Genomic DNA, 20,035 nt, shown 5'->3' on the forward strand with positions numbered 1-20,035 from the left:
AATTTCACTTGCAAGGTCGGTATTCAGGGCCGTAAAGATGATATATTAGATGATGATATAAAGATGACGTATATATTATACGTCTTTACACCTGTAGCAATAGAGAAGGTTCGAACGTTTCTGTCATCAAGATGATGATGTGATGGTTTGGCTCGAGGAATTCTTGGCTGAAGACATAGTTTTTTGTTGGACACCTACACCCAGTTTTGCGTTGATTAATAGGATCAATAGACAGTAAGTCACAATAACGGGACTGAAAATTAGACACCAAACACACAGATTTGAAAATAAAATAATTGACGACGTTTCGGTTCGTCGTGGACCAGTTGTCAAGACGACTTCCTTATCATTATACAACTTAATGGTGGTTCAGGTCAAGGACCGAAACGTCGTCAATTCTTTCATTTAATTAATTTTTGTATTACTTTAATTAATTATTTTCAGATTTGTTGATTGGGTGTTTAAATAGCGTATGCCTCGTATGTGCCAATAGGCCTGCTTGTAATCTCCTTCATGTCCCTGTGCCATTATAGGAGCCTACGTTCTCGACTCTCAATCAAGGATCCCTGGTTGGGACTGAAATGGTTGGGCACGTTCTGTTGGGCACTTGATACCTCTTTTTACCTAACAGGAAATCGGTACCCATAACTTAAGTAGCTAATGAGGATCGTTACCGTGGGGTGGTCGGTAGTTAGCCGTAGACAGGGCCCCAGTATACGCCTGATATGCCTTTGGAACGGGAATTAGTTACTTATTTTTGTATTAGTTTCCCCTCATCTGCTGTTTTCTTTCGCCACTGCTCTTACGTTTTCTACCTCTCATTCCCAACCCCTTCCTCAAGCATTCTTTTTCTCTCCCCCCAAAATGGTTTCTCGGAACACAGGTGTGCGGCGTGGAAATCTGCCAAGGAAGATGATCCTTGCCCATCCTTCTCTCCAACTCTCCCTTACCCATTCGCACCGATTTTCAATCTCTCTCTCCCGTTCCCTTCCCATTTGGTGGCACCAGCCGGGGTCGTGAGGGCCACCGGGGACGTCGCCAGATGGAGTTGATAGTCGTAAGCTCCCTTACACGCTTTAATATCGGTCCTGTAGCAGGGTATTCTTGAACCCTTCTTGTTGGTGTGTGGTGTATAGGGTGTGTGGTGTGTAGAGGGGGTGTGGTGTGTGGGGGTGTGTGGAGGTGGTGTGTGGGGGTGTGGAGGGGTTGTGGTGTGTGGAGGTGTTGGGGTTGTAGGTGTTTATCTATCAGATCTGACTTCGCCGTACTCTCTCTCTCTCTCTCTCTCTCTCTCTCTCTCTCTCTCTCTCTCTCTCTCTCTCTCTCTCTCTCTCTCTCTCTCTATGCCGCTTACATGTGAGCTCTACCTCTCTCAGCATTAACGTTAGAATCGTAATTTTGTCTTAAAATTGTGGATGAAAATGGGTTCAACAACTATTTCCTTCAGGGCATTCTACTTTCCAAGCACCCGTACAGGGAACTTCCTTACACCTCTACGTCTCATTTGTGTGTACTCACCTAGTTGTACTCACCTAGTTGTGTCTGCAGGATCGAGCATTGACTCTTGGATCCCGCCTTTCGAGCATCGGTTGTTTACAGCAATGACTCCTGTCCCATTTCCCTATCATACCTGGTTTTAAAATTATGAATAGTATTTGCTTCCACAACCTGTTCCTGAAGTGCATTCCATTTCCCCACTACTCTCACGCTAAAAGAAAACTTCCTAACATTTCATCTGAGTTTCAAGCTTCCATCCATGTCCTCTCGTTCTGTTACTATTCCGTGTGAACATTTCGTCTATGTCCACTCTGTCAATCCCTCTGAGTATCTTATACGTTCCTATCATGTCCCCCCTCTCCCTTCTTCTTTCTAGTGTCGTAAGGCACAGTTCCCTCAGGCGCTCCTCATACCCCATCCCTCGTAGCTCTGGGACGAGTCTCGTTGCAAACCTCTGAACCTTTTCCAGTTTCATTATATGCTTCTTCAGATGGGGATAGCTGTGTGTTCAGCTTCCGCTGATATCCCTTTGACCTAACCTATTTTTTAAATAAATAGGCTTCTTTTGTCCACTTGTTCTATGCCCCAAGGATCTTGTATGTAATAATCAAATCCCCTGTCTTTCTTCACTCCTCTACAGTTGCAAGGGTGAGTTCCCTAAACCTGGCCTCATTGCTAAGGCCTCTCAATTCTGGTACTGACCTAGTTGAAAACCATTGAATTCTATCAAGCTTCTTTTTTGTGTACTTCAAAACTTGTGGGTTCCATGTTGGTGTTACATACACAAGTAATGGTCTCCTGGAATGCATTAGGCAGTGATGTGGTGGAGGTTGACTCCATACACAGTTTCAAATGTAGATTTGATAGAGGTCAGTAGGGTAAAAAATATACGCAGTGTATATAGACTTCAATGGCTCATTGTTTAGCTTCTTATATGATGCTCAAATTTTTGCTAACTTCTTATGTGCTGTTAACGTTTCCCTGTTCACGGGAGCTTCTGGTGGCAGTGTTGGGATTATGTCTACATCCAGGTCTTCTTCTCTTGTTGTTTCTTGTAATTGTCTTCCCCTTTATGATGTAAATAAACTCAGGTCTTCTATCTCCGGTACTCACTTTTATTACTTTACACTTTCTTGGATTGAATTCTAGCTGCCATTTATTCTAGCTGCCCGGTCGAGGACCGGGCCGCGGGGACACTAAAAAAAAAAAAGCCCCGAAATCATCTCAAGATAACCTCAAGATAACCCTTTGTTTTCTGTACATGAGGTACTCCCCTGGCCACTCCGCTGTCGATCCTGTTATCCTCACTTGTCCACAGCGGTACATATCCACACAGCACAGCGGTACATACCCACACAGCACAGCGGTACATATCCACACAGCACAGCGGTACATATCCACACAGCACAGCGGCAGATGCATCACACAGCCACCAAACCAACAGAAAAAATTCAGTGATATGTTTCTTTTTTTATTGTACAAAACAGCGAGCGTCAGAGGCGTATGGAAGAGCGCCTTTTTAAGGGCGTCGGTAACAATGGAAGTAATACCAGCCGGTCTATTGTTTCATGCATAATAAATGAATTCGTTTGGTTGCAATAAAAGCACATAAATGGTCGGGTTTGTAGCGCTTTCCCGGTTTATTAAGTTTTAATCCTCCGACAACAGTTTTACGAAATAAAAAATATATGGTTTGTTTTAATTTCAGTTCAGATATGTATGTCTCTTGCTGGAGGGGGGGGGGGGGTGAGGGGGGGGAGGGGGGGAGGGGAAAGGGGGGGGAAGGGGGGGGGGGACCTGGTCGAGCGAGAATTGACTACCAGGGAATTTAACAAGCGAACATTTTCAACATATTGTTGCTGGAAATTTATATATATACATATATATATATATTATATATAATATATATATATATATATTATATATAATATATAATATATATATATTATATATAATATATATAATATATATAATATACATATATATATATATATATATATATATATATATATATATATATATATATATAATATGTATATATATATATAATATTATACAGTGAGTGAAAAAGGAAAGGTTAACAGCTTAGCGCTTTCAAATCATTCGAATTGTCATCAAAGCTTCTGACAGCAGGTTTAATCCAGCTTTTGTTTTCAATGTTTTTCTCTGTGTTTTCCCAGCTGCTGTGACGTTCCAGTGCTTGCAACACTGTGCAACAATGGTAGTGAGGTTCATTGATATTTGCTAATAAGAACCAGGTTGATTTTTTTGTATATTAGCAAAGATAATTATATTTCCACAATGACCATGGAAGAGACAGAGTGAGATAGTGAGACAGTGGTAGAAATGCATAGAGGAAGATAGAAACACAAAGGCAGCAGCAGCTATAGAAGCAGCATCAGCAGTAGCTATAGTAGCAGCATCAGCAGCAAGCTATAGTAAGCAGCATCAGCAGCAGCTATAGTAGCAGCATCAGCAGCAGCTATAGTAGCAGCATCAGCAGCAGCTATAGTGGCCGCGCACACAGCAGCTGTAGTAGCAGCATCAGCAGCAGCTATAGTAGCAGCCTCAGCAGCAGCTATAGTAGTAGCAGCAGCAGCAGCTATAGTAGCAGCATCAGCAGCAGCTATAGTAGCAGCATCAGCAGCAGCTATAGTAGCAGCATCAGCAGCAGCTATAGTAGCAGCATCAGCAGCAGCTATAGTAGCAGCATCAGCAGCAGCTATAGTAGCAGCATCAGCAGCAGCTATAGTAGCAGCATCAGCAGCAGCTATAGTAGCAGCTATAGTAGCAGCATCAGCAGCAGCTATAGTAGCAGCATCAGCAGCAGCTATAGTAGCAGCATCAGCAGCAGCTATAGTAGCAGCATCAGCAGCAGCTATAGTAGCAGCATCAGCAGCAGCTATAGTAGCAGCATCAGCAGCAGCTATAGTAGCAGCATCAGCAGCAGCTATAGTAGCAGCATCAGCAGCAGCTATAGTAGCAGCATCAGCAGCAGCTATAGTAGCAGCAGCAGCAGCAGCTATAGTAGCAGCATCAGCAGCAGCTATAGTAGCAGCATCAGCAGCAGCTATAGTAGCAGCATCAGCAGCTGCAGCATCAACACAGCAGCAGGAACAGCGCCACCAACACCATCATAACTACATTACCCACCGTATTACTTATTCAACCTTTTACAATGGTAATTCTTGAAAAGCTTTTTCAGAGGGAAGTTCTCGAGGTGACTGTGCTTGTCTCCAGCGGCAAGACCTTGACTGAGAGGACTCTGATGGTCTCCCGAGAATAGAAATAGAAAAATAGAACGAAGAAGTACTTTTTGAACTTTTGTTGGTTCTCCTGCGATGGATAAAGTAAATGAATCAGACCTCAGGACATTATATATGTTTGGTTTTGCTGAATATACACAATTGTTAATTGTCTATCCATGTTACAGTCATATGGTAGACAAGTTTTGTTAGAGCAAAAACATTTCTGTTGTTATACTAAACTAAATATCATATTTCTGTTTTTTTTTTTTTAATATGTGATACTGGATGCTGCATATATTTTTACGGAGTTGTTATTAATTGATATGTGATTTGCTTTGTACATTCTAGAGTATGGTTTCTCGTTTTATCTCTCTCTCTCTCTGGCTCAATCTCTTTGTCTCTGTCTTCATTTCTCTTCCTGGGTTACTATGTATCTCCTTTTAGTTATGTTTTGTCCATTTTTCTCTAATCTCTCTTTGTCTCTCTCTCTCTCTCCCTTTGTGTGTGTCTCTCTTTCTCTCTCCCTTTGTGTGTGTCTCTCTCTCTCTCTCTCTCTCTCTTTCTCTCTCTCTTCTCTCTCTCTCTCTCTCTCTCTCTCTCTCTCTCTCTCTCTCTCTCTCTCTCTCTCTCTCTCTCTCTCTCTCTCTCTCTCTCCCTTTCTATATATCTCCTATTCTCTATCTTTATTTCATTCCCTATCCCAATCTTCTATCTCTCACTCTCTATATACTCGACAGAGTACAAAAAAAAGCGCCCCGGGCTTTATATAAAGTTATATATCCTTGTTATTTCTGGAGAAACTTTCTCTGTTGAGAAATTGCCGCGAGGATGCTGAGCCTCACAATCTTCAGCTCCTCCTGGCTGGACGAGAATGTAAACTCCACAACAGCTTCCTATCAAAAATTTTACGCTTCTGATTTTTGGGGGGATTTATTCTCGCCATAAGTCAAGAATGTCAGCAAAAGCCGCGTAAATATTTCATAGCGAATTGCAAGAGAGAGAGAAAGTATACTTTGAGGGATTATTGGGTATATATTTTATACGAATGGCATCAATTTTTTCTTTTCTGTTGATGAAGGAAAGGGATATATTTTGACCCAAGAGGGTTAATGGGTAAGTCATGGAAGAACGTCTCGCTGTCTAGCTTCCCTATACAAGAAAATTAAAGGTTTCTTGACTTCTCTCGTCAACCAGAAATATGCAATGTCTCATGATGCACAATAGTCACTAAAAATACGTGATTCAGTTATGTGCAAGTATCCACTAGGAAAATCGAAACAAAAGCTCCATTTTCCTTATTCCAAATGTAACTTTCGTTTCGTTTTGTAGTGGATTTGAATCGACCATTCTCAAGTCGATTCTCACAATAGACTTGAGAATGGTCCAGGACGAACCGAAACGTCGTCGTCCCTTCACTTTCTAGTGTGTGGTTTGGTCAACATATTTCAGCCACGTTAGTGTGACTCCTCGTCTGCAATGTAATGTAGTCAATACGCGAATTCGCCTTGGCTATAGTCACATCTGGCCAGTTAGTGAGGCTAAGCCACTACTAGAAAATTCATCTTATAAACTTGGTGACAAACTGTTAAGGCATTCCCTAGAACGCTGCACTATTGAGTGTGAAACTGTATAATTATTTATTATTATTAAAATTATTGCTTTAGAAGTGTTCAATCCTCTATGATGAACCACTAATATATTTTCTCATCTATACCATATGATTTGTATCCTATTACAGCTTGTATCTGTCGGCTGTGGACAAAGTCGACGACCTTTTCCAAAAGTGTTCTGTCGTCTAAGTCTAACCAATCAGGAGAAAACGTAGGAAAACTGTGTGAAAGTTCAATTAATGTCAGGACAACAGAGATGTCGAGTGATGGTGCCTGAGTGAGTCATTCAGGCCAGTGTCGCTCCTGCGCTGTTGTCATAGTGGATATTGCTCTTCCCCCGCTGGTGATGGATCTTCTCTTCTACCCCCCCTCTTCCTTCTCCTCTTTCGCCTCCCTCCTTCTCCTCCTCCTCTCTCCCTTTTTAACGCTAATCCCGTTATCTCGGAGAGGAGGGTACTGGAGTGTTTTCATTCCCTCACGCCAGAGGATGTAATCCAAACATGAGCCGAACCTCATAACTCCAGAAGGGAGCCTTCCGTACTTTCCGGAGTCGAGCCTTCCGTACTTTCCGGAGTCGAGCCTTCCGTACTTTCCGGAGTCGAGCCTTCTGTACTATCCGGAGTCGAGCCTTCCCGTACTTTCCGGAGTCGAGCCTTCCGTACTTTCCGGAGTCGAGCCTTCTGTACTATCCGGAGTCCACCCTTCCGTACTTTCCGGAGTCGAGCCTTCCGTACTTTCCGGAGTCCAGCCTTCCATACTTTCCAGAGTCGAGCCTTCCGTACTTTCCGGAGTCGAGCCTTCCGTACTTTCCAGAGTCGACCTTCCGTACTTTCCGGAGTCGAGCCTTCCGTACTTTCCGGAGTCGAGCCTTCCGTACTTTCCGGAGTCGAGCCTTCCGTACTTTCCGGAGTCCGAGCCTTCCGTACTTTCCGGAGTCGAGCCTTTCGTACTTTTCCCGGAGTCCAGCCTTCCGTACTTTCCGGAGTCGAGCCTTCCGTACTTTCCAGAGTCGAGCCTTCCGTACTTTCCGGAGTCGAGCCTTCCGTACTTTCCAGAGTCGACCTTCCGTACTTTCCGGAGTCGAGCCTTCCGTACTTTCCGGAGTCGAGCCTTCCGTACTTTCCAGAGTCGAGCCTTCCGTACTTTTCGAAGTCGAGCCTTCCGTACTCTCCGGAGTCGAGCCTTCCGTACTTTCCGGAGTCCAGCCTTCCGTACTTTTCGGAGTCGAGCCTTCCGTACTTTCCGGAGTCCAGCCTTCCGTACTTTCCGGAGTCCAGCCTTCCGTACTTCCCGGAGTCCAGCCTTCCGTACTTCCCGGAGTCCAGCCTTCCGTACTTTCCGGAGTCCAGCCTTCCGTACTTTCCGGAGTCCAGCCTTCCGTACTTTCCGGAGTCGACCTTACGTACTGTCCGGAGTCGACCTTCGAATTTGTCCATAGTCAATAATACAAAACTCTCTTAACGTCAACACGATTATGAGCCCTAACCTAACCGCTCCTAGCAAAGCTTGACCCAATATAGTACACATTTTTTGCTATACAAGACTTAGGAATATTTAAAGTTTGGGTTTTAACTAGATTTTTTTCCGGACTCTATAGACTTAATAGTAGAAAAAGTGGTTTACTGGCAGTCCATCACTATATGTTGGTACTGTGGACCAAATACTTACAGTAATTGCTAACGTTTCAGGAGGACGGGTTGGGAAATTTTGATATAATGGAGATGATACTCGCTCTCTTTGTTTCCTTTTTACCACTTATTGTCCGTTCACTTCTATTCGTCTCCCTCTTTTGTTCATCCGTTTTTGTCGGTCTGCTTCTGTCTATTTCTTTCTCTTTGTCTTCTGTTCGTTAACCTCTCTCTCCGCCCCCAAGCTTTACTACTACTTTCACCCTTCTTCCTCTCCTATTACTACTGGTCACTTTCCTTTTGCCACTTCCCTTCTCTTTCCTTTTCTCCTCTCTCTCTCTCTTTGTTCTCTTATCCTCATTTTGAGTCTTCACTGTCTCTTTCTCACCCTCTCCTTTTTTTAAATTCCATCTTCTCTCGCTCACTTCTGCTTCTTCACCTTTCTCTCTCTCTCTCTCTCTCTCTCTCTCTCTCTCTCTCTCTCTCTCTCTCTCTCTCTCTCTCTCTCTCTCTCTCTCTCTCTCTCTCTCTCTCTCCTTCCTTCTGCTTCCTTCGTCTCACTTTCTCTTAAGTATTTTCACTCCACCTGAAACTTTGGACTTTACTTCCAAGGCACTAACTAGAGGTCGCTGAATATTAAGCAGGAGCTCCTTCACCACCGCCTGTTGATAAAAATTAACTGTAAATTTGTCAACAGTCTGTTGATGAATATGAACAGTGTGTTACTCAACATTCTGTTAGTAAGTATCAACAAGAGGTTTGTGTGCATCCAGTTGTTAATGAACAATTTCCAACTCATTTTACTCTGCTGTTAATCACACAGTAAATTGTTCTTCATTAACGTTCTCATGTGTTCTTGTCCCTTCGCAGCGGGTGGTCTTCCTAACAGCTGATTATTATCCTTTGTTCTCCATGACACTGGTTGATACTCAAGGGGAACAATGACTGTTATTACTTCTAAAGTATGTTACCCCTCTCGTTATTCCCTTACATGCAGCCTTGTTAAGCTAGTCATTGTCGCCGGGAGCGAGTTTTATCAAGCATTTATGCACTTACGAAAGCTGTACATCTATCCGGGGCCTGGTCGATGACCGGGCCGCCAGGTCGTTGAGCACCGAAATCAACTCAAGATAATCACAAATTAATCCTAAAACATGGCGGCTTTGTTTTTATTAATTAGGCAGATTAAGTGATCCGAAGCACTACGAGGTTGTAAGGCAATAGTTACCTTAGGCGGTCAAGTGTCTAAGTTCATAAATTTGCTAATAAATGTAAATGTAAATAATAAAATAATAAATGCAAGGAAAGATGAATAGGTTGCAAAGGTGTTTACGTAAATGGTCTTGAATATCCTGGTCGTGGATAATGCATCTTGATGAACAATGTGATGAGGTTATCGTAGAATTAAAAATGCGTTGTCATATCTGTTTTTTATTTATATAAGTGTCATTGCAATGAAATTAATTTTGAGAAAGTCAAAGAGACCAAAGAGAAAATACAGACAAAGTGCAACACAGAATGGTTTAATATATATTAATCCCGTTTGAAACTGAGGCTCTTGTAATCCCTTTTACTCCTTCAGGGGATTGAGGCGTCTCTAATCTTTCCTAGTCCTTCAGGAGATTGGGACCACCTATAATCTCTTCTACACCTTTCAGAGACAAACCGTACCTGTGTCTTTCCTCAGTCATCCATTTGACTAGTCCAGGAGACCAGCCAATTCCCAGTCATCCAGTCTACCAGTCCAGACCAGCCCTTCCGCCCAGTCATCCATTCTACCAGTCCAGACCAGCCCTTCCGCCCAGTCATCCATTCTACCCCTCCAGGAGACTGGGTTTTCATGGCCAAACTCTTGACTATAAATCTGTGAGTGAACAATCAGGAGCGTAGTTTGTGACGTGGTCCGATACGTCAGCCCTCGCAGTCCTCCCCCATATTGCCCCTTGCCCCCTCCATTAGGGGGGCAAGGGCTGCTTTTTCACCCTTACCCATACCTTCGATCCCTTCCCTTTAAACCCCCATTGACTCCCCCTCCCTGTTGCTCGCCCTCAACACCCTTATTCCCCTATGCTCCGACACCCCTGCCAGTCTAATCTTTTTTTTCCATATTAAATAAATTTGTTACAAAGGATTTCTCGTCCAATAACGCTGCTGCTGTTTTGCGACACTGTGACTGCTAGCTGCCAGTACGAAAGGTATTGACTTCTAACATTGACTGTTGGACGAGTGTCTGGTATGATGATGATGGGATATCGGAATGGGCATCATCCCTGACATCATTGTCAGGGATGATGATTGATGTCGTGATGTCCGACATCACCCTGCATGCTGGGTCGTGAATTACTACGGGATCGTAGCGTGTGGCCAGCCATGACATTATTTAATTGGACAATTTTAAATATATTTAACTTTCCAGTTTTCTTCCTGCTTCCCGTCCAGAAAAACTCGTTGCTTCCCCTCTGAAACCCACTTTGAAAACAATCTACAAGAAACAGAGAGGATATGATCGCATCATACAAGATACAGGAGAAACTGACAATTTTAACAAGGGCAACCTTTATAAAGTGAGATCAAAGTAGGAGAGGACTTAAATGGAAGCTGGAAACGTAAATGAGCTGAAGGAATGTTAATAAATCCCCGCACCCTGTGCAAGTGGTCCACAAGAGAATGAAATTGTGGAAGTTGCCTCCATTCACAACTTTAAGGCCAGATGCGACAAAGAATTCGAACGTCAGAATAGTTAAATTATAACGTATCAGGTACAACTAGGCGGGGCATAATGTGCTAGATCTCACTCCCACGTAGTCATTAATAAGTAAATATTGATAGGCGAGTACAGTAAACTGAGACTGTTATTCCATTTTTCACCCCTCCACCCCCACTCTGCACCCGACATCGTCATTCCTTCAACCCCACACCCCACCCCCTCCCCACCCTCCATCCAACACCACAACCCCCTCCCCCAACCCTCCACCTCCCCCACCCTCCACCCAACACCACAACCCCCTCCCCCAACCCTCCACCTCACATAACTACCTTCTGCTCCCTCACCATCACCCATAACGAGACAAGATCCGATCGCGGCCATACTTAGCAACACTTAAAGTCACTGTATGCGCCGTCCCCGAGGAAAATTGGCTATTACGCCGGTTGATAAATCCGTCCGATAAACGCTGAGCGCTTCCTATTACCCCTGAAGAGTGTAAAACTCTCCCCTGGGGGTTTATACACCGTAAGGTGTACCCGCATTACTCGGTGTATATGCGGTTAAAGTATACTTTAGTCCAGGACTAAAGTATACTTGCTGGTTGGTCAGTAAGCTGTTGTGGTGGCCTTAACAACCCTACGGAGGTTGATAGGCTTTAACGTCAACACTCGTAAGGTCTTGCTAAGGGTGACTGTCCTTCCAGCTTAGCTATACAGCTTTTTTATTGATGGTTCCATGGGTACGATAAAGGTACTTACGACACCCCAAGGACACTTAAGGTCTTGTTATGGGTCTTTCTCCACCCTAGCTTAACCAGAGCACTTTTTCCTGGAGATTCTGTGGATAAGAGAAAGGTACCTATGACTCTCCAGTTACTCTTTCTACGTGTACTCTTGTGACCTTCAGGAGAATTTAAAGGTGGTCTTAGAGCGAGTGATTATCATTAACTCTTTTAGGGGCCCGAGGTTGACTTTACCGAGAGGGACAAAGTCTTTCTATCATGTTTCTTTCGCTAAAACTTATTCCTTATTTTCCTTTCCTGAGGGAGTTATTTTCCTGCACGTTTTGCCTGCTCCTCTTATCTAGTTTATTCTGCTTCTACTGTCGTGCAGTTTCAGGTTTTTGTATTGTTGAAATTTAATAATTTATTTTGTATTTATATTTCTGATCAGATTTCTATTTTGGTCGCATAATGGAAATTTGATCCTAGAGAGAGGGAGAGAGGGGAGGGAGGGAGAGAGGGAGGGGAAAGGATAAAACTAATGGATTTATTTTTTTTCAAATTCTTACTGACCTGATCCCCTCCTGCACTCCCAAATTCTTCCCCCTCCCTTATTATTGTTATTTTATTAACTTTTAAAATTAGTTCTATTTTATTATTAAAATTACTATCTTGAATAATTATCATCATTATTATTTGTTAAATGATTTAAACCCAAAATAAATGTCACTTTAAGTTGCTCGACCCATGACACGTGTTCCAAGCGTGACAAGAAGCTATATTGACCACAGAAACGACATATGACACACAATTATAAATCCCTTGATGACAGAGGTCTTCAATTGGACCGTAAACAGGTAAAATTTCAGCCACAAAGGTCTTCCTGGTCTAGTTTAATTTAGTAACATATATGTAGCAACTCAGAATAGTCATTAAAAACGTAACTCGGTCGTAATGGCTCACCCAAGCCACCTCGACCCTGATACCGGAGTCGTAGAGTTCATCCTTAATGATCTTCCTGTGTTATCTTCACACAGAGGACTCATTGGTGAGTTATCTTGATTACTCAGGCCTTAAAATTCGTGAGAAGTAATGTCGAAAGAATTCTCTTTCTGCTAAAATGTAATTCTGGGCTTAGGAAAATATTGCTCCTTAACTGACTGTTTTCTGAGACTGTTTCGTGCGTTCGTGCGATAGAGGTTTGTACAGGGATCTGAACTTCAGATGAATGAGGATTAGACCTGAGTATAAGGCATCTAGGTATCAAGTAACTGAGTATAATGAATATAAATACCAGGGATACCAACATCAGGGTTCAGAGTATCAGAAATTTGAGTGTTATCAAATCAATCAAATCAAAAGCTTCAGACATAGATGGTTTTACATATATAATTGGATAAGTTGTCATAAACATTTCAGTACAATAATTTTGCAAATATTTTGTACACAAAATAAACAGCAAATTCTTAAGAGAAGTTCCTTAAATAGCCTAAACAGATATGTTAATGTGGGTGCTCTTTTAGCATTATTCAATCTGATGAAAATTATCTTTAATTATAGCGGGATATAACCAATGTTAAGACACTATTGCTATTTATGATTGATAAAAATTAAACCACCCAAGAAGTGGCACGGGCATGAATAGCCCGTAAGCCAATTTTCAATATTTCTGGCATATAAATCGCTCTCCTCAATGATAGCAAACTTTTTCTCTTTCTGAAATGCTCATTAATCTGTTCACCAGTTCCGAAATGGTTTGTTCCCGCCAAACACAGACCGAAACTACGACGTTGGTACAACGTTCGAACAAGTTTTAACACCACCTAACCAGTTATAACAACCAATATAGCAAGTTGTAACAACGTTCTAATACATCATAAACACGTTAAGCCAAGATGTAACAACTTTATTACAAGTTGTAACAAGCGGAAAATAGAGACAGTTTCGGTTTGTGTTTCCAGGGTTTAAGTTCTGTCAGCAGGTAATTTGTTCAGTGAACTTATAACTTCAGTAATCACGAGTCTTGTTATCCGCTTTGTCGCTCAGTATTTTGCCAAAGTTTGAATATTAGACGAGAGTTTATTTTTCGTTACAATTTACAGCGAAGGAAACTAAATTTAAGCCAAAGTCATCGAGTGATTATACAGTTCAGTTTTTCTAGGATGACGTATTATATTAGATTAATACATGAAGAATATTTAGTATGATAATTACAGGCAGAGGTTCGTGACCTCATCACGACACGCGGTACACGAGAGAACGAACAGCAAGAATGAGCGTTCGTTGCCAAACTGGTGCGTTAGTAGAGTGTCGCTGCACGCGGTGTTGACGTGTATGATACTGGGTGTTCTCGTGTCACAGGAATGTGGTGACTAAAGTCCCTGGGTGGCGTATAGGTAACACACTCTCCACGCGTCTTGCTACTGATTTGGTTTGGGTTCGAATCCAGGCCATGGAAGTTGCCTGCTCATGTGTGAAAAAAAAATTCTCTCATTGACGACCTTCTTCATATAAATTTTGCTTTCAAACCTGTTTTTTTTTCTCCATTTAACATGTTGTAATCTCGTTTAATAATCGTAGACAATCTAACATTATCAGCCACTGAGATCATGTTAAACTATTAATAACATAAATTCTTTGAAACATATCAGTATATTGTTCATCAATCTTGCAGGATGGCGTTCGATCCCCGATGGTCCAAGTGATTGGGCAACATTTCTCCTCACCGTCGTCATGTCTCAGCTCCTTGTTCTCTTATCCCTTCCAAATGCTACATAGTTGTGCTGGCTCAAAGCTTTCTCTCCGTAATTACTTTATCATCGTTCGCCAAGAGGCACTTACAATTATGAGAAAAGACGAATTTTTGGACAGCAATATAATCGACATAAAGTGTTATGAACAATTATCCCATGTCACTAAATCATCGACATAACACTTAGTAGTGTGCTTATGGATACACTTAGTGGAGGATATCATTGTCTCGATAAACACTTGCGGCAAGAGGCAAGGTACAAACTAGCTAATTCAGGAATGTGTGACTGACATTTAGACTCTGAAGATGACGACAGTGGCTAAAGGAATACAATAGCATGCAGACAGTGGTTAAGGGAATACAGTAGCATGCAGACAGTGGCTAAAGGAATACAGTAGCATGCAGACAGTGGCTAAAGGAATACAGTAGCATGCAGACAGTGGCTAAAGGAATACAATAGCATGCAGACAGTGGTTAAGGGAATACAGTAGCATGCAGACAGTGGTTAAGGGAATACAGTAGCATGCAGACAGTGGCTAAGGGAATACAATAGCATGCAGACAGTGGCTAAAGGAATACAATAGCATGCAGACAGTGGTTAAGGGAATACAGTAGCATGCAGACAGTGGTTAAGGGAATACAGTAGCATGCAGACAGTGGTTAAGGGAATACAATAGCATGCAGACAGTGGCTAAGGGAATACAGTAACATGCAGACAGTGGCTAAAGGAATGCAATAGCATGCAGACAGTGGCTAAAGGAATGCAATAGCATGCAGACAGTGGCTAAAGGAATACAATAGCATGCAGACAGTGGCTAAAGGAATACAATAGCATGCAGACAGCAGCTAAAGTACTACAGTAGCTGAGGTATACATCACCAAGATGAGAAAGGCACTTAGCTAAGGTCAACAGGTGTATATATATTCTCTCTCTGCATACGTTATAGTGTTGTTGTGGAACACCGACACAAACATGTTTTGCTTCAATCCCTGGGAATGTTAAACTTGGGTTTATATGTTTATTTATATTCTACTGTATCGCCAAGAACGCTTTATTTTGGTCTATTTATTCTCTAGAGTAATTTATTTTGTCTAACTCATTGGATTGCGTTAGATCGTGAATAATAAGTGTTCATTCGCTTGGAATATCGGGGCCTTGAACGGCAGACTACAGTAGGTTGAGAGAGAATACAGTAGGTTGAGCTGCGAGTTACAAGTAGCAACTCGTAGCTCAACCTACTGACCCACCAGCACCCACAATAAAGAAGGACTTCAGAGACACCAATCTGCTGTCCAACTGGAGCGATGGTCTCACGTTTTATTGGGTCGAAGTTCAATCCCCGACGATTCAAGTGATTTGGCACCGTTCCTTTAATTTGTTCTCATATTTCAGTTGTTTATCTGTATTCATATCCAACCTGTTTGCCCTTATATCCCAGCTCATGGTCTTGTACTATCCCACCTTACTATCCCTCATACCACTTTTTTCATCCTCTTCAAGCCCTCAATTTTTTACTACTTTCTTTCCTTCTCCTCACTTCCTCTCATGTGTGAGAGGAAGTGAGGAGAAGGAAAGGAAATTGAGGAGAAGGAAGGAAATTCTTCTCTCTCTCTCCCTCTTTTCATAACATCCTCCCATCCTCCTACTCCCTATTACTACATCCCTTCTCCCACTCTTCCCTTCTTGTCTCACTCCTATTCCCTCCTTCCTTCCCACTTTTCCCTGAGGAGGAATTTGCCTCCACTCTGCTTACCTCACTTGACCCACTAGCCACTTTTAAAAGCTCTTTCAGCCTCCCTCCCTCCCACTCCTCTGCTTGATGCCTCTCTCACAACAGTGAGAGGTGATGGCTTCCTGCCTCCTCACCTCTCACTTCGATTTTTTTCTCTTTGTGTCTCCCTGCCCAACCACTTGAGCTGGACGGTAGAGCGACGGTCTCGCTTCATGCAGGTCGGCGTTCAATTCCCGACCGTCCAAGTGGTTGGGCACCATTCCTTCCCCCCGTCCCATCCCAAATCCTTATCCTGACCCCTTCCCAGTGCTATATAGTCGTAATGGCTTGGCGCTTTTCCCTGATAGAGACTTTCTTTCTGTCTCCCATCTCTGACAGCCGTTTCTGTATCCAGATTTTTCTGGATACAGAAACTGGTACAGAACGAGATGCAGACGCCTAAGTGGGACTCGAACTCGGGTCTACTGTTTTGCTAATCAATACTAAAATTACCCCGACAATAGTAGTCAATTGTTATTGCTATACGTAAAGCATTATATATCATATAAATAATGTTCAAGAATGGTGTATATACTTAGGCGATTAACAACTTGTAAGACCCTTCAAATTTGGTCTCATGCTCGTAGGTTCCCTGGCAACGCAGGTTCGAATCCAGGTGGGTTCATAATTTACTGTGGCTATAAGTAAAATCATAAGTACACCAAATATTACTATAAAAAAGAAATGCGTTTTTTCGACACTCTTTTAAAAGCATATTTTCTTCAAGAGAACAAAATGCGTCGTATAACAACGGCCAAAGATCACTTTTCCCCCCATGTTGTGTTGAGAGGAGGAGGAGCGAGTCCTCATGTGGTGGTATCTTGCTGGAACACGCCCGATATGGACAGTTTATGACCCCACTTTCCTGAAGGGCGCTGGCACGGGCGTGTGTAGGTGCGTTCAGATATGTTGCAGGCGTGATGCAACCTGTTGCCTCTACACACACACACCGTATATGGTAGTGAGCACCTGGCTCCACCAATAGCTTTCACGGGCTTGTGAAGTTCGTCTTCGACTCGATCTCTTGGTTGACCAACGTGTGAGTCTAACTCTATTACAACTTTCAGTCTACCTGCCTCTCATTCTTCCTCTCCCACAATCTCCCTCTCCTATACTCCTTTTCCCTCACTTCATCCCTCCCTTGGTCCACCACTCTCACGCTCTACCTTTCCCACATCCCACCCCAACCATACCTCACCTCTCCCACACACTTCTATCTAAATCTCCAATTTCCCCGAAATTATATATATATACATATAAGGAATGTATGTGTGTGTGTGTGTGTGTGTGTGTGTATATAGTATGTATATATTATAGATGATATGTAACCCAGGAACATATTCCAGTTATTCTAGACTCCAGAGATGTTCGTGGATGTCTGTAGGGAGAGAGGAGGGAATCGCGAAGGGCTGGCGCAAGGATCAATGTCTAAGGAATTCTTTTTTTGTATGAGCGGGAGTCCTTGCGAGGGTCTAGGCCTATGTATATGGGTGTAGGGGTGGAGTGTGGAAGTGTTAGCTCTTGGTCCCCGCCTTTCTAACCATCCGTTATCTAATGTTCTGACTCCCGACCCATATTTTCCCCCTATCATGTCTTCTAAATACATTTCACACACGTGCAGCCCGCAACAGCTTTCTATCTTCCAGATACTTATTTACTACTAGGTGAGTATGGGTATTAGGTGAATGAAACTCTGCCTATTTGTTTCTGCTTCGGCCGGGAATTGAACCCGGGTTCGTGGACTGCGACTCGTGAACGCCGTCCGCTCGGCCACACAAGATGTATGTGTGAGTGTTTGTGTGAAAGGAGACGGAAAGAGACAATTCCAGAGCAATGACAAAGGAATGACAGAGGAAAACAATGACACGACAAAAGCAGCAGACTGACAGTGATAGACAACTATCACTATCGTTGTCACTGTCACATAAACCAGACAACTTGCTGACAGTGGACGGTAGCGATAGACTGACAGTGGGAAACAACGACACGACAAAGTCAGCAAACTGACCCGTCGGAGACAGCTCAGGCCGGTGGCCATGGTATTTCCCGATGACAGCACGGGGAATCTGGCACCGGATTAATCTTGTGTGTGCAGCCTAGGGATTATTCAGTATATAGTTCCCCCATTTTTCCCTTCCCAGCATCCCCTCTCACCCACCCATGAACTGGGAGAGAGGAAACAAACCTGGCCACACACCATGGTGCACAAACATCAATGCAATACAATGAGGACCACAAACATCAATACCTGAACCCACTCAGCCACGATGGTACAAAAGTCGACCAACCCGGAACTCTACTGAATTCACTGGGAGGCTCTGGAAGCCCCAAACTGGTGCCCAACCCGGGTTTTTACCTCCCAGAGAATTCAGTAGAATTCTAGGTTTTTCGTCTTTTGAAAGGCAGGTGTCTAGGAATCACCAGAACGCAGATTCAGGTCACTGCATTGCCTATAAATGACCTGATATATATATATATATATATATATATATATATATATATATATATATATATATATATATATATATATATATATATATATATATATATATATGTCGTACCTAGTAGCCAGAACTCACTTCTGAGCCTACTATGCAAGGCCCGATTTGCCTAATAAGCCAAGTTTTCATGAATTAATGTTTTTTCGTCTACCTAACCTACCTAACCTAACCTAACCTAGCTTTTTTTGGCTACCTAACTTAACCTTACCTATATATATAGGTTAGGTTAGGTTAGGTAGGGTTGGTTAGGTTCAGTCATATATCTACGTTAATTTTAACTCCAATAAAAAAAAATTGACCTCATACATAGTGAAAAGGGTAGCTTTATCATTTCATAAGAAAAAAAATATAGTAAATATATTAATTCAGGAAAACTTGGCTTATTAGGCAAATCGGGCCTTGAATAGTAGGCTGAGAAGTGAGTTCTGGCTACTAGGTACGACATATATATATATATATATATATATATGTCGTACCTAGTAGCCAGAACGCACTTATCAGCCTACTATTCAAGGCCCGATTTGCCTAATAAGCCAAGTTTTCCTGAATTAATATATTTTCTCCAACTTTTTTCTTTTGAAATGATAAAGCTACCCATTTCATTATGTATGAGGTCAATTTTTTTTATTGAAGTTAAAATTAACGTAGATATATGACCGAACCTAACCAACCCTACCTAACCTAACCTAACCTATCTTTATAGGTTAGGTTAGGTTAGGTAGCCGAAAAAGTTAGGTTAGGTTAGGTTAGGTAGGTTAGGTAGTGGAAAAACAATTAATTCATGAAAACTTGGCTTATTATTCAAATCAGGCCTTGCATAGTAGGCAGAGAAGTGCGTTCTGGCTACTAGGTACGACATATATATATATATATATATATATATATATATATATATATATATATATATATATATATATATATACATAATATGTGTGTGTGTGTGTGTGATCAATACGGAGAGTACGCGCACATAACGCTGTTAAGTTGTATGGGAATAGAGAGATATCTTAAGCAAATACTTCTTTTACGTTAAACAACAGAGAGATCCTTCAGCATTTTTACTTAAGTTTGAAGGCAGTGATAATAGTATGAACCATCATAGTTATGTCAGTCATTCACCATCATGGGACGAGTTAGGTTCAGAGACCACGAGAGAGAGAGAGAGAGAGCAAGGAGGTGGTGACCTGCTCTGTCACTTTCTAAGCCGCTGCTACCACCTTGAGACCCCAGCCACACTTTCCTCATGGCTAAATTGACTCATTTGCATCTTCCCTTGTCCCCTCCCCCCCCTACCCCTCATACAGGTCTATCCCAGTGCCACACTCGCCTCCACCAACCAACCTTTACACACAGGGGAGATAGAGGCGATTACTGCAACGAAAATCATTGTGGTGTTTGTGATGAGAAGTGTTTAGCTCTGTCTTGAGCTGGTGGGTCCCAGGCAGCTCCAAGTGGTTAGTCTTCATCTTATCTTTACCGTCTTTACCTTCATCTTAAATACAAGTTTTCTTGTTTATATCGATTTATCTTAGTTTATTTATACCAATCACACAATGTAAATCAGAACGTGATGGGTCTGTAAATAAATATTGAGGTTAT

General features: G+C 42.4%; 1 protein-coding gene across 1 annotated transcript; it reads right to left on the reverse strand.

Annotated features, from left to right (window-relative positions):
• Window positions 1–3,905: 3,905 nt before the first annotated feature.
• Window positions 3,906–7,791, reverse strand: LOC138354754 (A-kinase anchor protein 5-like). The gene is made up of 2 exons (XM_069309247.1): window positions 6,897–7,791; window positions 3,906–4,147 (listed from the first exon to the last, which is right to left on the reverse strand). The coding sequence occupies exons 1-2, from the start codon at window positions 7,789–7,791 to the stop codon at window positions 3,906–3,908; spliced, it is 1,137 nt and encodes a 378-aa protein (XP_069165348.1).
• Window positions 7,792–20,035: the final 12,244 nt, after the last annotated feature.

The sequence above is a fragment of the Procambarus clarkii genome, chromosome 64 (assembly GCF_040958095.1).
Source record: "Procambarus clarkii isolate CNS0578487 chromosome 64, FALCON_Pclarkii_2.0, whole genome shotgun sequence".
Lineage (NCBI taxonomy): Eukaryota > Metazoa > Arthropoda > Malacostraca > Decapoda > Cambaridae > Procambarus > Procambarus clarkii.

Coding starts and splice junctions, on each gene's coding strand:
- LOC138354754 (XM_069309247.1), bottom strand. CDS start 7,791: ATGGACAAATTCGAAGGTCGACTCCGGACAGTACGTAAGGTCGACTCC. Junction 4,148..6,896: donor GGAAGGCTCGACTCCGGAAA/GTACGGAAGGCT, acceptor CTGCTACTATAG/CTGCTGCTGATGCTGCTACT.